Below are 15164 nucleotides of genomic sequence, written 5' to 3' on the forward strand. Positions count from 1 at the left end.
TCTCACGTTTTTGTTTTGCTTTGTAGCTTCCCTAATAGGATGGTTCTGGGCCGAACGCACATAAAAGATGTAGCAGCCAAAAGGAAAATCGAATTAAACAGTTATTTACAGAGTTTGATGAGTGCTTCAGCAGAAGTGGCAGAGGTAAACTTCCCAAATAACAAATAGTAACACTGTGCCTCTTGTGCTGCACAATGTTTAATGAATCTTTTTTTCTCTTCAATCTTAGTGTGATCTTGTTTGTACTTTTTTCCACCCTTTACTTCGTGATGAGAAAGCTGAAGGAATAGCTAGGTCTGCAGGTGAGCTTGTTTTTTTCTTTGTTGGTAATTCATGACCTGTAAGTTGGTATCTTCTTGACGAGAACGGAGTAGAGTGACAATGGTCTTACTTGCTGCAGTGAAAATGGGAGTATATGAGGTGCTCCCAAAAATTAATGGAAGAATAGAGTTAAAAGATGACACATGCATTTTCCATGAGCTTTTTGAAGACCTCTCCAAGCCAGTCCATTTCTAGATAAACTTAACCTTCCTAAACAAGTTTAAATCAGTCGTCAGCCAGGTTCTTTGCCTCATGTTCTGGTCCAGGAAGTCAACACTTTTTGTTATAGCTTAGACCACTACAGTGAGCAGGATAGAATAAAGAGGAAAATATTTGTATTTTCAGATGCAGGTCCCTTCAGTCCTACTCCAGGCCAAATAGGAGGAGCAGTGAAATTATCTGTCTCTTACCGAAATGGTACTCTTTTCATCATGGTGATGCACATCAAAGATCTTGTGAGTGATTACAAATAATGTTGACTGTGGAATAAACTTTTACCTTAGTAGGGAGCATTACTGTGAGGACTGCTTTTCTTTATAGGTTACTGAAGATGGGGCTGACCCAAATCCATATGTCAAAACATACCTACTTCCAGATACCCACAAAACATCCAAGCGTAAAACCAAAATTTCACGAAAAACAAGGAATCCAACATTCAATGAAATGGTAAGTTAAAATCATGTCTGTAAACATTTTTAGATTTGTTGTTTTGAGATTTTTACATTTTAAAATGCTTAAAGCTTTTAAGTATCAGCTGCTGAGTTATATATTGCAAAAAAGAAATCAAATCCATTGCAGTTAAATGATGCAGAATAGACCCCTCAATCATAGACTCTTAAGCTTTTAAACAGATCTTAGGAACCATGATGTAACAGTGCATGAGCACCGCTCTTGAATGTCCAGTCTGTGCATAAGGTCTTCCAGGCTACCCAGTTGGTCTTGGCAGCTCCTCCTGCTCTTGATTACTTTTTGCCCTGAGCTGAAATCTTACTGCCTGCAGTCACCTCTGACGTCCTGGTTGTAGCTCTCAGAACGGCTCCTTTCTACACCCCCTTACAGCGCCCAGATGAGTGAAGTTCAGATGCCCTTTATGGTTTCTCTTCGGAAACATCTGCACCTTTGTTTGGTGGTGGTAGTATCAGAATCAGTCTTTGAATATGTTTTTATCTCTCAGTGATCCTCTTAAAATGGGGTGTTCAAAATTGAAAGCAGTAATAATTCCAACAATAATAGAAAACAAAACATCAGCTGAAGGGTATGAGACATGACTGGAACATATAAGCTAACCTTTTAATATCATCTTAAAGTCTTTCTCTATTCTCCATACTCAGCACTTTTAGATAAATAATGTTTGTGTGCATTAATACCACATCCATACAAAAATGTTTGGCTGGAGATTGGAAGCAAAGAATTCTGAATTTTCTTTAAGGTTATAAATGAAAACCAGGACAGATATTTTGTGTAGGGTTAAGATGCTGCTTGGGACACCTGCATCCCATATCGGAGTGCCTGGGTTGGAGTTCCAGCTCTGCTCCCAATTCTAACTTCCTAACAGTGCACACCTGGGAGGCAGCAGTGATGGCTGAAGTAATTCATTCTCTGCCACCCAGGAGGGAGACCTGCATTAAGTTCCTGGCTCCTAGCTCCAGCCAGGCACAGCCCTCACTCTTTCAGGCATTTAGGGAATAAACCAGCAGGTAAGAGCTGTGTCTGTCTCTTTCTCTCTGACTTTCAAATAACTTTTAAAAATTTAAAAAGAATTTATTGAAACCTCTAAGAAAATCATTTCACTTCTTTAAAAGTATACATAATGCTTGGTCAAGACCAATCAATATTTTCCTCAAAAAGCAATGTTTTTGTTTCTGTTTCTGTTTTTTCTAATAAGCAGAGAAATAAGGTGTAGTCAGGTGTTTTTGTTTTTTGCTATTTCTGTCAAACATTGAGAAGAATTGCATTATGTTTCTCAGAACATATTATGCTTTCTGGAAAAATTCTAAGTTTTGACTATGGTGAGAATTTGAAACAGAATGGCTTGTTGTTGTTGTGTTTTGTTTTTTTTTTTAAAGATTTATTTGTTTATTTGGAAGGCAGAGTTACAGAGAGGCAGAGAGAGGTCTTCCATCCACTGGTTCACTCTCCAGATGGCCGCAACGGCCGGAGCTGAGCCAATCCAAAGCCAGGAGCCAGGAGCTTCTTCCTCGTCTCCCACGTGGGTGAAGGGGTCCAAGCACTTGGACCATCGTCCGCTGCTTTCCCAGGCCATAGCAGAGAGCTGGACCAGAAATGGAGCAGCAGGGACTTGAACCAGCACCCATATGGGATGCTAGCATTGCAGGCGGTGGCTTTGCCCACTATGCCACAGCACTGGCCCCCAGATTGGCTTTTAACATTCCAGGTTTGTTGAAAACTGCAATTTTTTTAAAAATTTATTTTATTTATTTGAAAGGCAGAGTTAGAGAGAGAGAGAGAGAGATCTTCCATCTGTTGGTTCACTCCCCAAATGGTCACAGGGATAGGGCTGGACTAGACTGAAGCTGATCTCCCACATGGGTGCAAGGGCCCAAGGACTTGGGCCATTTCCGCTGCTTTCCCAGGCACATTAGCAGGGAGCTAGATCAGCAGTGGAGCAGCTGGGACTTGAATCAGCACCTAAATGGGATGCTGGCATCACAGGTCCTGGCTTTACCTGCTAAGGCACAGTGCTGGCCAGCCCCGCAGCTCACTAGGCTAATCCTCTGCCTGTGGCGCTGGCACCCCGGGTCCCGGTTGCCCCTCTTCCAGGCCAGCTCTCTGCTGTGGCCCGGGAGGGCAGTGGAGGATGGCCCAGATGGTTGGGTCCTTACAACCTCATGGGAGACCGGGATGAAGCACCTGGCTCCTTGCTTCGGATCAGCGCAGCGCTGGCTGTAGCAGCCATTAGGGGAGCAAACCAATGGAAGGAAGACCTTTCTCTCTGTCTCTCTCTCACTGTCTAACTCTGCTGGGGGGGGGGGCACAGTGCTGGCCCCACAAACTGCCCTTTTTAGTAGATGAGCTTATGATAATCAAGAATTGTTTCATGATATATTAAATCCAACAGAAAAAAGAAAAAGGGAAATGTTAATCATTCCTTTTTTGTAATATAATTTTAATATTACACTGTCCTACCTTGCTGTCTTTCATTCTTGTTTTTCCTAGCTATTAGATGACCTTAAGTTTTACTGCCATGCAATTTCTTTTCCTTTCTGCATCACCTTCATCTCAGAAGAAACATGTTTCTAGTTGTTAATTTTTATTCAACAACTGGATCCATTTTTGTACATCTCTGTCAGACATTCACAGGAATTACAATACATTCTAAGACTCTTGAAATACAAAATGTGCTTCAGGAGTATTAAAACAAATCCTTCCACATAACTGATGTCATTTGTTGTAATTCTTTGGCTAATAGTCTCACTTTTGTTTCACTTAAAATATTCCAAAAAACCAAACACACTTTAATTTGTAATTTATTGTTTCTTTTTTCCTTTGTTGTAGCTTGTGTACAGTGGATACAGCAAAGAAACCCTAAGACAGAGGGAACTTCAGCTAAGTGTGCTCAGTGCAGAATCTCTGCGGGAGAATTTTTTCTTGGGTGGAATAACCCTGCCTTTGAAAGACTTCAACTTGAGCAAAGAGACAGTTAAGTGGTATCAGCTGACTGCAGCAACTTACTTATAAGCTGGTGAATTTCTGAGCTTTGGAAGCAAGAACAGTTATAAACATGTGCATGTGCACACATACTGGTGAACTCTGTATAGTATTTTTATACTTGGGCAGAAATTATATAAACTTGCTGAATTTCAACATGTTTGTTGGACCAATAGTCACATAAACTAATTTTTATGACTTTTTGAAAGCCATTGGTGTCTAAAAGTCATTATGTTGAATGCTGTAAACCCTAAACGTCATAAGTCCTCCAGAGGGCTTTGAGATCCTGCTGTGTCAGTGCTGCCACCTCGTCTGCATTGTTCCCGATACGTACATAGCATGTTTGTTTCCTGTTACGCACCTCTTGGAGCCTTGACCACTGTGTAAGCTCACAAACACCAAAGGAAAGGAAAGATGCAGAGTGCTACCACAACACGCAGCTGCTATTCCAGGGCTGAGAAGCAAAGCACAAATAGACAGCTATGCTAAGAACTACTACGTAGTTTGTAGGACTAGGGAAAAAATAATACTGGTTTTTTACTTATCGTTAAAGCCTTTTTCAGAATAAGTGCCAATCGCTGAAGTTGTAAATAATGGTGCCTTACTTAACTTTATATGCTTCCCTGGCACTTCATTCTGATTCTTTCCTGACTTAGTAAGTAATTAATACATAGTGTTCACTCACTTTCAGTTTACTAAAGATAAGAAATTATATACCAATGTTTTTCCCACAAAAAGTCATTTAAGTTTTGTTGCCCTGTTACTGAATGAGGGCCACTTATACAGTTGTGTACTGAATTCCTTCATTCCATTATAATCCTACGTTTATTCCCAGATGTGTGAACTAAAGTTTGTTCATATCACCTCCATATATCCATACGTCACTCACTCTATAGACAAATGCAAATTCCTCACCCATGTGCCCATTCCTGTTTGCTACAAAAGCTCTATGAGTAGAGAAGACTCTTCACAAGAAGCCCAGGACAAGGATTCTAGGGTTCAGACTAAATTGTAATGATCTTTATGGAAGTTCATCTTGTAAACTGTCTTAACATTTGTAAACATTGTACATTCATATGGAAGATTTTATTTTGTATAATATAATGGGATTCAGAATCATACAGGATTGAAATTATTCTACAGAAACCGTTGAGAGTAAGGTTCATTTTTATGAGTTATTTAGTGTCAGGCATAATTTTGTTTAGATAAGTGTGTATATATAATAATAACTTTCATGGTTAGAATAGAAATTCAGATACTTTTTAAATGGTAATAGGGATGATAGCAATCTGGTTGCTGTAAGAAAACTGACAAAATATGCAATGAAGAGTACCGTGAGAGAAAGGACAATCTTCAGTTCAGTTTCCCAGACCATTCTTTATTATGAACTGTGCAAGTGTTTAATGTAAATAGTGACATTTGCAGAGCAGAAATAAGAGTTCAGGATATATCAGAGGAATAGTTTAAAAAAAAAAAAAAACTTGAATTTTTTGGTGCCTAACACTAATGGTCCATTTATAGGAAGACCCATGAATAGGATATATGAATGTCTGTGTTTTCTATGTTAAAATATGTTGTCTATTTAATAAGTTAATTAAGATATACATCAAAGTACCACTCTTTGCTTTTTCTACATATGGTTAACATTTCTTAAGTGTGTGAGTAGCTTTGCAAATGTAAAATAGCACTAGAAATTTTCACTCAAGCTTTTGAGAACTAATTCCATTCCATGAGTTGTCACTTAGCCACTGTAAAAGGAAAAAAAAGAAAGTGCTGTCTTGGTATGAGGTCCTGTTGATTGGACGGCCTTTCTGCAGTCTGCTGCCGCAGTGTCTTGTAGAACAGAGCTAGACTCTGCCGTCACTTTTCAGTTACGAGAAACATAGAATCATATTCAGAGTGTATATTAAGATTAATACTGTATAAATAACAAGAATTTAGAACAAGTGGTAATGTTTTCTCTTATTAATTTAATTCATTTTGTGCCTTCTTTGGTCATTAAAACATGTATACATATATTTTTCATGTATCTTAATATAAATTATTCCTTCGTGAAATGCTGACCTGCAACCCATACCAAAAAAGCAAACAAAGGAGGGGAGCTTCTTTGCACTACCACTGCTACTCTGAAACAATTTTAAATCCCTTGGATTTTTTAATATTTTTTAAAGGTTTAAATTAAAGTAAATCTGAAAAACAAAAGTTTAAGCAAACTGGCCAAGACACTAATTTTTATATATAATTACAGTGTTTTATACTTCTCTTTACTGAGTGAAAATAATTATGCTACATGTAAGTCTTGTACCAGAAGAGTTCTTTCTTCTTGCCAGTGTTTTGAGATTTGAAGATAATGGCTCACTCCAAGAAGCTATTATTTTCTCTACTGAGGAACCCAGTGCAGAACTGGCACTGATGTTTTTATGACTGCCTTTATATGAATCTGTAAATATTCATATATGTTAAGGCATGTATGATCTTTGGTAAAGTAAGAGGAGGCTTCAAACAGTTAGTAGGAAAATGGAATGAAAAGATAATGCAATTTTCCACGAACATTTTGAAGCCCCCTTATACTCATTTTTTTCAAACTCAAGTTGTATAAAGTTTTCAATATCTTGCCTTAAATGTGTTAACTATTCTTTCTAGAATTCAAGTGTTTAAAAAGAATATATTCACTTTTGTTAGTCTTCAGATCAGAGGACAGAAGCCCCATCTTCATAATCCATAGGTTTTACTCACATGCTGTTTGACTAGCAGTGCAAGTATGAACTAGTCTCATCTATAAGAACCAAATACTTTAATTATATTAAGATAGTGAATTAAGATGTATAATATTTTTTATTAATACCTTAAATATATTAAGTGGATTGAATGTGACTTCATAACTGTACTACGATTGTATTAAAATATTTCTGGAATAAAGGAGTTCTGCTGTCATTTCTTTCCTTGCTGACGTACATTCTTAGTTCCAGACTTTAATATGAGCTTACTGTTGTTGTCCTTGGCATCTCACCTGGGAGTTTATTCAGTCCAAGAATCCCAAATTTCAGAACCAGCCTTTCACTTAATTCTACAGATGCCACATGGGGATCCTGACTTGTGGTTCTGTGAAGATCTGGATCGCTACCACTTTGCTGCAGTCCCATCAGTTTCTTTCTTTCTTTCTTTTTTTTTTTTTTTAAGGTTTACTTATTTGTTTGAAAGTCTGAGTTACACAGAGAGAGGAGAGGCAGAGAGAGGCCCTCCATCCACTGGTTCACTCCCCAGATGGCCGCAATGGCCGGAACTTTGCAGATATAAAGCCAGGAGCCAGGAGCTTCCTCTGGGTCTCCCACATGGGTGCAGGGACCCAAGGACTTGGGCCATCTTCCACTGCTTTCTCAGGCCATAGCAGAGAGTTGGATCAGAAGTTGAGCAGCCCATATAGGATGCTGGCGCTTCGGGCCAGGGCGTTAACCCACTGCGCCACAGCGCCAGCCCCCATTACAGTTTCTTAGGTGTGAAATGTTTCTGTGAGAATGGCCTTTCGTATTTTACTTAGATATTCAGTACAGCAACAGCCACATTACAGACCTATAAAGAATTTTTTTAAAAGATTCATTTATTTATTTGAAAGGCAGAATTACAGGGAGAGGGGGACAGGGATCAATCTTCCATTCACTGGTTCACTCTCCAAATTGCTGCAATGGCCAGGGCTGGGTCAGACCAAAGCCAGGAGCCAGGAGCTTCCTCTGGGTCTCCCACATGGGTGCAGGGACCCAAGCACTTGGGCCATCTTCCACTGTTTTCCTAGGTATATTGGCAGGGAGCTGGATCAGAAGTGGAGCAACTTGGACTCAAACTGGTGCCCATATGGGAGGACAGTGTTGCAGGTGGTGGCTTTACCCACTCACTATACCACAATGTGGGCTCCAAGAAATGTTCTAATACTGGGGCCGGGCACTGTGTTGGCAGTGGGTTAATGCCCTGGCCTGAAGTGCCAGCATCCCATATGGGCACCTGTTCAAGACCGGCTGCTCCTCTTCTGATCCAGCTCTCTGCTAAGGCCTGGGAAAGCAGTGGAAGATGGCCCAAGTCCTTGGGCCCCTGCACCCAAGTGGGAGACCCGGAAGAAGCTCCTGGCTCCTGGCTTCAGATCAGCACAGTTCCGGCTGTTGCAGCCAATTGGGGAGTGGACCATCGGCTGGAAGACCTTTCTCTCTCTCTCTCTCTCTCTCTCTCTCTCTCTCTCTCTGCCTCTCCTCTCTCTGTGTAATCTGACTTTCAAATAAATAAATGACTCTAAAAACAAAAACAAGAAATGCTCTAATACTGTACTTTCATCCTACAAGGTGAGCATGAGGCTGCGATTCTCTGCTCTTAGGATGACATGCCAGAGGACCCAGGGACGATAAAAGAGCAATTAGAACCAATTCTGGTGATGAAAAACAGTTCCTGTGAGATGTTTACGTCTTTATTTCACCCTTAGTCTTTCAAAACCTTATCCTACAAATTTCAAACATAGGCAAAAGTAGACAACAATATAATGAACTCTATAAATGAACAAGTCAATCACACAGCTTCAACAATTACTAGCCAAGGCTAATCGCATTTGATCAATATTAAAAAGAAGATAGGATTCTTAGATCTGTGGCTCAGTAACCTTCTTCATTTCTTAATATCTGGTAACTACTATCTTCCTCAATGCTGGATCTGGCACATTTTCCTTTTGTTTTGGAACCTTGGCAAAATGTATGATAGACCCTCTTTAATCTGTATCTGACTTCTCTCCATATTTCCTTTTTTGGTTTCAGTCTCTGTACTGCATTCTCAATTTACTGTGACACCTTTTCCAATTTACTCTTCTCTTTAGCTTTTTAACCCATCCTTTAAGTTTTAAGTTTTAGCTGTATTCTTCACTTCAAGAGGAACTATTTGGTGGCTAGTGCTGTAGCGTAGTGGGTAGAGCTGCTACCTGCGGTGCGGGCATCCCACATGGGCGCCGGTTTGAGTCCTAGCTGCTGCACTTTTGATCCAGCTCCTTGTTAATGGCCTGGGAAAGCAGTGGATGGCCCAAGTCCTTGGGCCCTTCACCCACGTGGGAGAAGAAGCTCCTGGCTCCTGGCTTCGGATCAGCACAGCTCCAGCCGTTGTGGCCGACTGGGGAGTGAACCAGCGGATGGAAGACTCACTCTGTCTCTGCTCTCTGTAACTCTTTCAAATAAATAAATCTTTTTAAGAGAAACTATTTAGTTATTTTTGTTTGACTCGTGATTCAAGGAAGACACACACAGACTGCCAAAACCATTTAATGAGGAAAGAAAAGTTTTGTAAACAAGCGGTGCTAGGACAAGTAGATAACCATATGGAAAAGAATGAGAAAGGACTTACTTCGTACTCATAAAAATTAACTCAAAATGAATCAAAGACTTAAAGTGCGCAAGAGCTAAAACTTAGAAAAAAACCTTGAATTTGACAATGGATTCTTAGATATGACACCAAAAGCAGGAGCCAAAAAAAAAAAAAATACAAAAAAGATTAACTTTGTCAAAATTGAAGACTGTGTACCAAAGGGTCTTCTCAAGATAGCATAGGTAGGGGCTGGTGTTGTGGCATAGCAGATGTGTCAGCATCCCATAGGAGTGCCCATTTGAGCCCTGGCTGCCCCACTGCTAATGTCCTGGGAGAAGCAGCAGAACATGGCCCAAATGCTTGTGCCCCTTCCACCCTTGTACGAGACCCTGAGGAAATTCCTGGCTCCTGGGTTTGGCTTGGTCCAGCCCTGGCCACTGAAGCCACTTGGGGAGTGAATGAGTGGATAGAAGATCTCTGTTTCTTGAGTCTGTGTAAAAAAGAGAATAAAGATGACCCACCGAATGGGAGGAAAATTTGAAAACAGTGTATCTGAGAAGGATCTAGTACTCAGAACAACTCAGAACCCACCTTTAAAATGGGCAGAGAACTTTAATTAATTTATTTGAAAGCTAGAGTTCCAGAGAGCTCAGAGAGAGGTCTTCCATTCGCTGGTTCACTCCCCCATATGGCCACAACTGCAGAAGCTGTGCTGATTTGAAGCCAGGAGCGTCTTCTGGGCCTCCCACGTGGGTGCAGGGACTCGAGGACGTGGGCCATTTTCCACTGGTTTCCCAGGCCATAGCAGAGAGCTGAATCGGAAGTGGCGCACCTGGGTCTCGAACTTGAGTTAACATGGGATGCTGGCGCTTCAGGCCAGGGCATTAACCCACTGCGCCACAGCGTCGGCCTCAAGGCAGGGAACTTTGATTGGATGCTGGCGTCAGACTCCCGCTCTCGCCTGGCGCCTCATTGAAGCCTAAGTACGCCGGGAGGTGTGGCCTGCGGACGAATCACCGCCTAGACCCAGAGGCATTTCGGGACTTGTAGTCACACGGACGCAGCGGCTGCGCAGCGGAGCCCCGCCTCCTGGGAGCGAGGACGCGGGAACGTGTGAGGTCACTTCCGGCGTGCCGGGTGGCTTCCTGCGGCGCTTCCTCCCTCACTCTCTTTTTGCTCCCTGCCCGCCGCCATCATGGGTCGCATGCACGCTCCCGGGTGAGTTCGGGGCGGCCGGCCGGATTGCGGGGCTGGGAGGCGAGGGAGAGGACGGGTGATGGTGTGGGCAGCTGACCGAGGGGCGGATGTTCTGAGCTGCTGGGGCACGAGCCACCATTTCACCCGACACTGCTTCTCTTCCTAGGAAGGGCCTGTCCCAGTCCGCTCTGCCCTATCGCCGCAGCGTGCCCACCGTAAGTAGCTCCCGGGGGCCGGGCCCGGGGCCTTGCGCGGCGTTGAGTCGGGAGGGGCTGCTGTGCCGGGACACGGTCCCGGCCTTCCTGGCCTAACAGGCGCCTTCGCTCCCTTCTACAGTGGCTGAAGCTGACGTCCGACGACGTGAAGGAGCAGATTTACAAACTGGCCAAAAAGGGCCTGACTCCCTCGCAGATCGGTGAGTGCGTGCGTGCAGAGCGGCCCCTTTCGCTTGCTCGTGGGACCGTGGAGGCTGCACGCGCGCTTTGGGGGTGGGGTGCGGTTACTGTTGGGGACTGAGGTTTATTCGTCATTGCGCTCTCCGGCCCCTGGGTAGTAGGTGGTGAAATCGGGAAAATTCCCGACAGAGTCTATGGAGCATCCTCCTGGGTGCCCGATGGCGAGCGCTTTACAAGTTCTGACCGACGCGAACTGAGGCCGCAGTACTGGTAGCTGCCGCCTAAGGCCCCTTGCAGCCGATAGCCCCAGGGTATACAGCCGTGAAGGCGGGTGTCGGTGTTGACTCCAGAATGCTTGACACATGAGCGCGCCCGCCGTGTGGCCCGTGCAGGTGGCTCCGTTCAGCCGAGGTTCGCCTGCTGCGTGGGGAACATGGCTTCTGGGCCCTTGGATGCCTGCCCTCTTAGAGTGTGGTGGAGGTGTGACACAAAGTACTAGATGATCCAGTAGTCAGGGACTCCCTTGAGGTCTAAAAGGACTAGCAGGGTATGGGAAGCTTTTAGAGAAGAGTGGGTACGAGTTCTCGGGTGTTAGCTGGTTTTAATCACAGGACAAAGACGTGCCAATGCGGGGACCCTGAGTGTTGTGGTCGGCTGTACTCAGCAAGCTCACCGTGATGATGGTCCTCCACCATTCGCAGTTTCCACCAGAAAGGTTTTCCTTAGTGTTGGGTAAACCTTCCTTGGATGTCTGAGTGAGCTCCTGGTACAGGTTTCTGTGGGGACCACCACCCCCCAGCTTACAAGGGGAGCGAGTTGGTTTCCGAGCCCCTGCGCGCACATCACACGCCGCAGTGTGTTTGGTGCTGGAGTAGAATTCGAGGTCTCCCTTTCAGGTGTGATCCTGAGGGACTCCCACGGCGTGGCGCAGGTGCGCTTCGTGACCGGCAATAAAATCTTGAGGATCCTGAAGTCCAAAGGACTCGCTCCTGATCTTCCCGAGGACCTCTATCACTTAATTAAGAAAGCTGTTGCTGTTCGGAAACACCTGGAGAGGAACAGGAAGGTAAGGAGAGGATGGAAGTCGAACTGGAACTGCTTGGGGACTCGCCACAGTGCTTTCAGCAGCAGCGGTTTTCTGTGGTGTCGCCTGTGCAGCTGGTTGTCAGTGTTGGGGAGGTGGGTGTTTGGCTTGCCAGCCATTGTGTTAGTCTTTCCTAGAAGCCTTAAACTCCCTCAGTAGTCCAGTCTAGCCATTCTGTTCGAGAGCGTTGGGTAACTTCATTAGGAAAAGTGCGCTGTGATTCTGTTCCCTCGCTAGATGAATGTTTGCTAACCTGTTATTTTGAGTGGTTTTCTTAGAGTTGTTTCAAATTTTATTTTTAGGACAAAGATGCCAAATTCCGCCTGATTCTGATAGAGAGCCGAATTCACCGGTTGGCTCGATACTACAAAACCAAGCGGGTCCTCCCCCCCAATTGGAAATAGTAAGTATCTACCTTTCTGTTAATGGGAACGGGAATTAGCCAGATAGTAAGTATTAGCAGCAGAGAAATACTTGAGGCTCTTTGAGCTTGGCCGTGGTAATGGGAAAGCAGCCGTGGGTGGTACGTGAACAGACGGCCTGGCTGTGTCCCATGCCCAACGCCGTGGTTTGTATTGTTTGGACTGCAGAAGCCCTGTCGCTTCTTCAGGGTAGTATGTGAGGGCTCGTTTCTCACCTCTGCTTCCAGATGTTAGCGCTGTTTTGATTTCTGCGTGAGGTGCTCTGATCACTGATACCCAGCCATGCACAGCTTTCACCAGAAATGTTTTTCCCAGAGTTGGCCGGTTCTTCCTCGGCTGGCCGAGTGAGCACTGAGCAGTGAGCAGTGTTGAGCTGATTGGGCAGCTCCATCACTTGGTGCCCTTCATATTGATTTACTTTAGCCATTTGGAAAGAGCTCCATTAGCAGGGGTGTGTGTGAATGGATATGGACGACCAGTATTAATCCCTATTTCCCCTTTTTTCCTTTTCAGTGAGTCATCCACAGCCTCTGCCCTGGTGGCATAAATTTGTTTATGCGCTCAAGCAATAAAATCATTGTTTAACTAAAAATGTGTTTTGTGGGTTTTTTTCCTAAAAAAAAAAAACTGTATCACTGATCCATATGTGATTGTTTCTGGTGGGGAGCAGTGAGAATCTTTCATCCCTGGACTGGCCCCTAAACTAGTTAAGCAGCATAACCTGATTGGAGGGTTCCTATATACAGAAGATAAAGATTTAATGGAAAACTCATATTAGGAAAACCTGGATATTCAAAAATACACCCATCTTATTTATTTGAAAGGCAGGGCTACACAGAACTCTTCCATCTGCTGGTTTGCTCCCCAAATGGCTACAACAGCTGGGGAGCCCAAAACTCCCATCTGGGTCTGCCACAGGGGTAGCAAGAGCCCAAGTACCTGGGTCGCCATCCATTGCCTTAAGTGGCCCTGTGACATGTTAACCACAGTGAAGCATCAGAAATTGCTGAGGTGTCATTGGAAGGAGAATCTGGTGTGGCGAGACCTTGGCTCCTGCTTGGGTGTTAAGATGCGGAAGAGATGCAGAGAACAGGAAGCAGGCACAGTTCCCTCTGGGGCCAGGAGAGTTCTAGAAGAACTGGGATGGGCTCAGTTCCCTTGGCCTTGCAGCTTTTAAATGGGTTAAGTTTTTACTCCTCGAGGTGTAGTCCAAGTGGTTAACTTAACAGGGTTGTGTGAATATTCGTTGAAAGGCAAGTTGACAGCTGGGTTGACTTGGTCAAGGTTGTAGCCCAGTAATGGCAAGTAGTATTTCTGTTGGTAGTTTTAAAGATTTATTTAGGTCTTCCATCTGCTGGCTCATTCCCAAACTGTCTGCAATGGCCAGAGCAGCCAGGACTTAAACTGGGATGCTGGCACTGCTTTAACCCGCTATGCCACGGTGCCGGCTGAAAATGGAATTTAAAATAGACTTGTTTGGTGCAAAACCACTTCAGATCTGTGCAGTTTTCTTAGTATGCATTTCTATAAACTTTAGAAGACTCATCAGGCATGGATTTCAGAGTTTTGGTTGTACCAAGATAGACTAATTCCATTTTACATGAAGTACCTATGAATGTTCACTAAGAAGGGGTCTTGGGGCCGGCAGGGCAGCATCCTGTCAGCCAGTGGGAGTCCCAGCTGCTCCACTTCTGATCCAGCTCTCTGCTGTGGCCTGGGAAAGCAGTGGAAGATGGCCCAAGTCCTTGGGCCCCTGCACCCATGTGGGAAACCTGGATGGAAGAAGTTCCTGGCTTCAGATCAGTCCAGCTCTGGCCTTTGGAAGTGAACCAGCAGATGGAAGACCTCTCTAACTGCCTTTCAAATAAGTCTTTAAAAAAAAAGGGGGGGGGGTGTTCAGTATATAACCCTGCTCTTAGCATTAGATAAGAGCTTTTTTTTTTTTTAACTTTTATTTAATGAATATAAATTTCCAAAGTACAGAATATGGATTACTATGGCTTCCCCCCCATAATGTCCCTCCAACCCGCAACCCTCCCCTTATCTACTCCCTCTCCCCTTCCTATGAAATGGAGAACTGATCAATTTTTTGATTGATTTTTTTATTTTAATTTAATAAAATGATTCAATAAAATTTTATTTTTATTACTTTTTTAAAGATAGCAATAGAGAGGAAGATGTCCCATCGGTTGTTTCATTCCCTAAATACCAGCAATTGCTGAGGCTGGGCCGGGACCAAAACCAGGAACTGGGAGCTCAGCCTAGGCCTCCCCACAGAGTGCCAGGAAGCCAGTTAACAGCTGTCCGCACTGCCTCCCAGGGTGCCCATTAGTGGAGTGGAGGCAGGAGTCAGAACCTGTACTATGATATGGAATGCAGGTGTGAGTCACTGAACCCTGGCTAGTTTTTTTTTTTTTTTTTAATACTTTCCCTGGCATCCTCATAAGTAATAGTTAATAAAACTATTCAATCAATATTCAACTAATCAATATCTGTCATGTGACTGTGAGATCCGTCCACTCCACAGGAGCCAGGAACTCTGGGCCCACATGGGTTTGGGCCATCACCTCTTGTGCTCACCAGGGTGCACTATCAACAGCAAGTGGAATTGGGAGCCAGACCTGTACTGTATAACCTATATAACCATTCCCACATAGGATACAGGCAACTTAACTGCTAGGGCAAGTGCCCGTGACAAGAGTTTTTTATTATCTACTTCAGATTATCCTTGCAAGTAATCACTGTTAG

General features: G+C 44.0%; 2 protein-coding genes and 1 non-coding gene across 5 annotated transcripts in view; all 3 read left to right on the forward strand.

Moving 5' to 3' along the window:
• Positions 1-6909, forward strand: part of PIK3C2A (phosphatidylinositol-4-phosphate 3-kinase catalytic subunit type 2 alpha) — a 123906-nt gene extending 116997 nt beyond the window's left edge. For all 3 annotated transcript variants that reach the window (XM_089328080.1, XM_089328090.1, XM_089328086.1), the window contains 5 exons: positions 27-144; positions 230-302; positions 667-776; positions 862-987; positions 3838-6909. In XM_089328080.1, the coding sequence (XP_089184206.1) occupies positions 27-144; positions 230-302; positions 667-776; positions 862-987; positions 3838-4020 (610 nt within the window). In that variant the 3' untranslated portion in view covers positions 4021-6909. The remainder of the gene's footprint in view (positions 1-26; positions 145-229; positions 303-666; positions 777-861; positions 988-3837) is intronic.
• A 3579-nt stretch (positions 6910-10488) lies between these two features.
• Positions 10489-13008, forward strand: RPS13 (ribosomal protein S13). Its single transcript, XM_002721357.6, has 6 exons — positions 10489-10536; positions 10682-10730; positions 10852-10930; positions 11807-11976; positions 12297-12397; positions 12930-13008. Exons 1-6 carry the CDS (start codon positions 10514-10516, stop codon positions 12961-12963), a joined length of 456 nt encoding a protein of 151 aa, XP_002721403.1. The 5' UTR covers positions 10489-10513; the 3' UTR covers positions 12964-13008.
• Positions 11580-11669, forward strand: LOC127487671 (small nucleolar RNA SNORD14). The gene has a single exon (XR_007914718.1). It is a non-coding gene; the product is annotated as a small nucleolar RNA SNORD14 (small nucleolar RNA).
• Positions 13009-15164: the final 2156 nt, after the last annotated feature.

Source organism: Oryctolagus cuniculus, chromosome 1 (assembly GCF_051225735.1).
Source record: "Oryctolagus cuniculus isolate XC-2025 breed Fujian yellow rabbit chromosome 1, ASM5122573v1, whole genome shotgun sequence".
Classification (NCBI taxonomy): Eukaryota; Metazoa; Chordata; class Mammalia; order Lagomorpha; family Leporidae; genus Oryctolagus; species Oryctolagus cuniculus.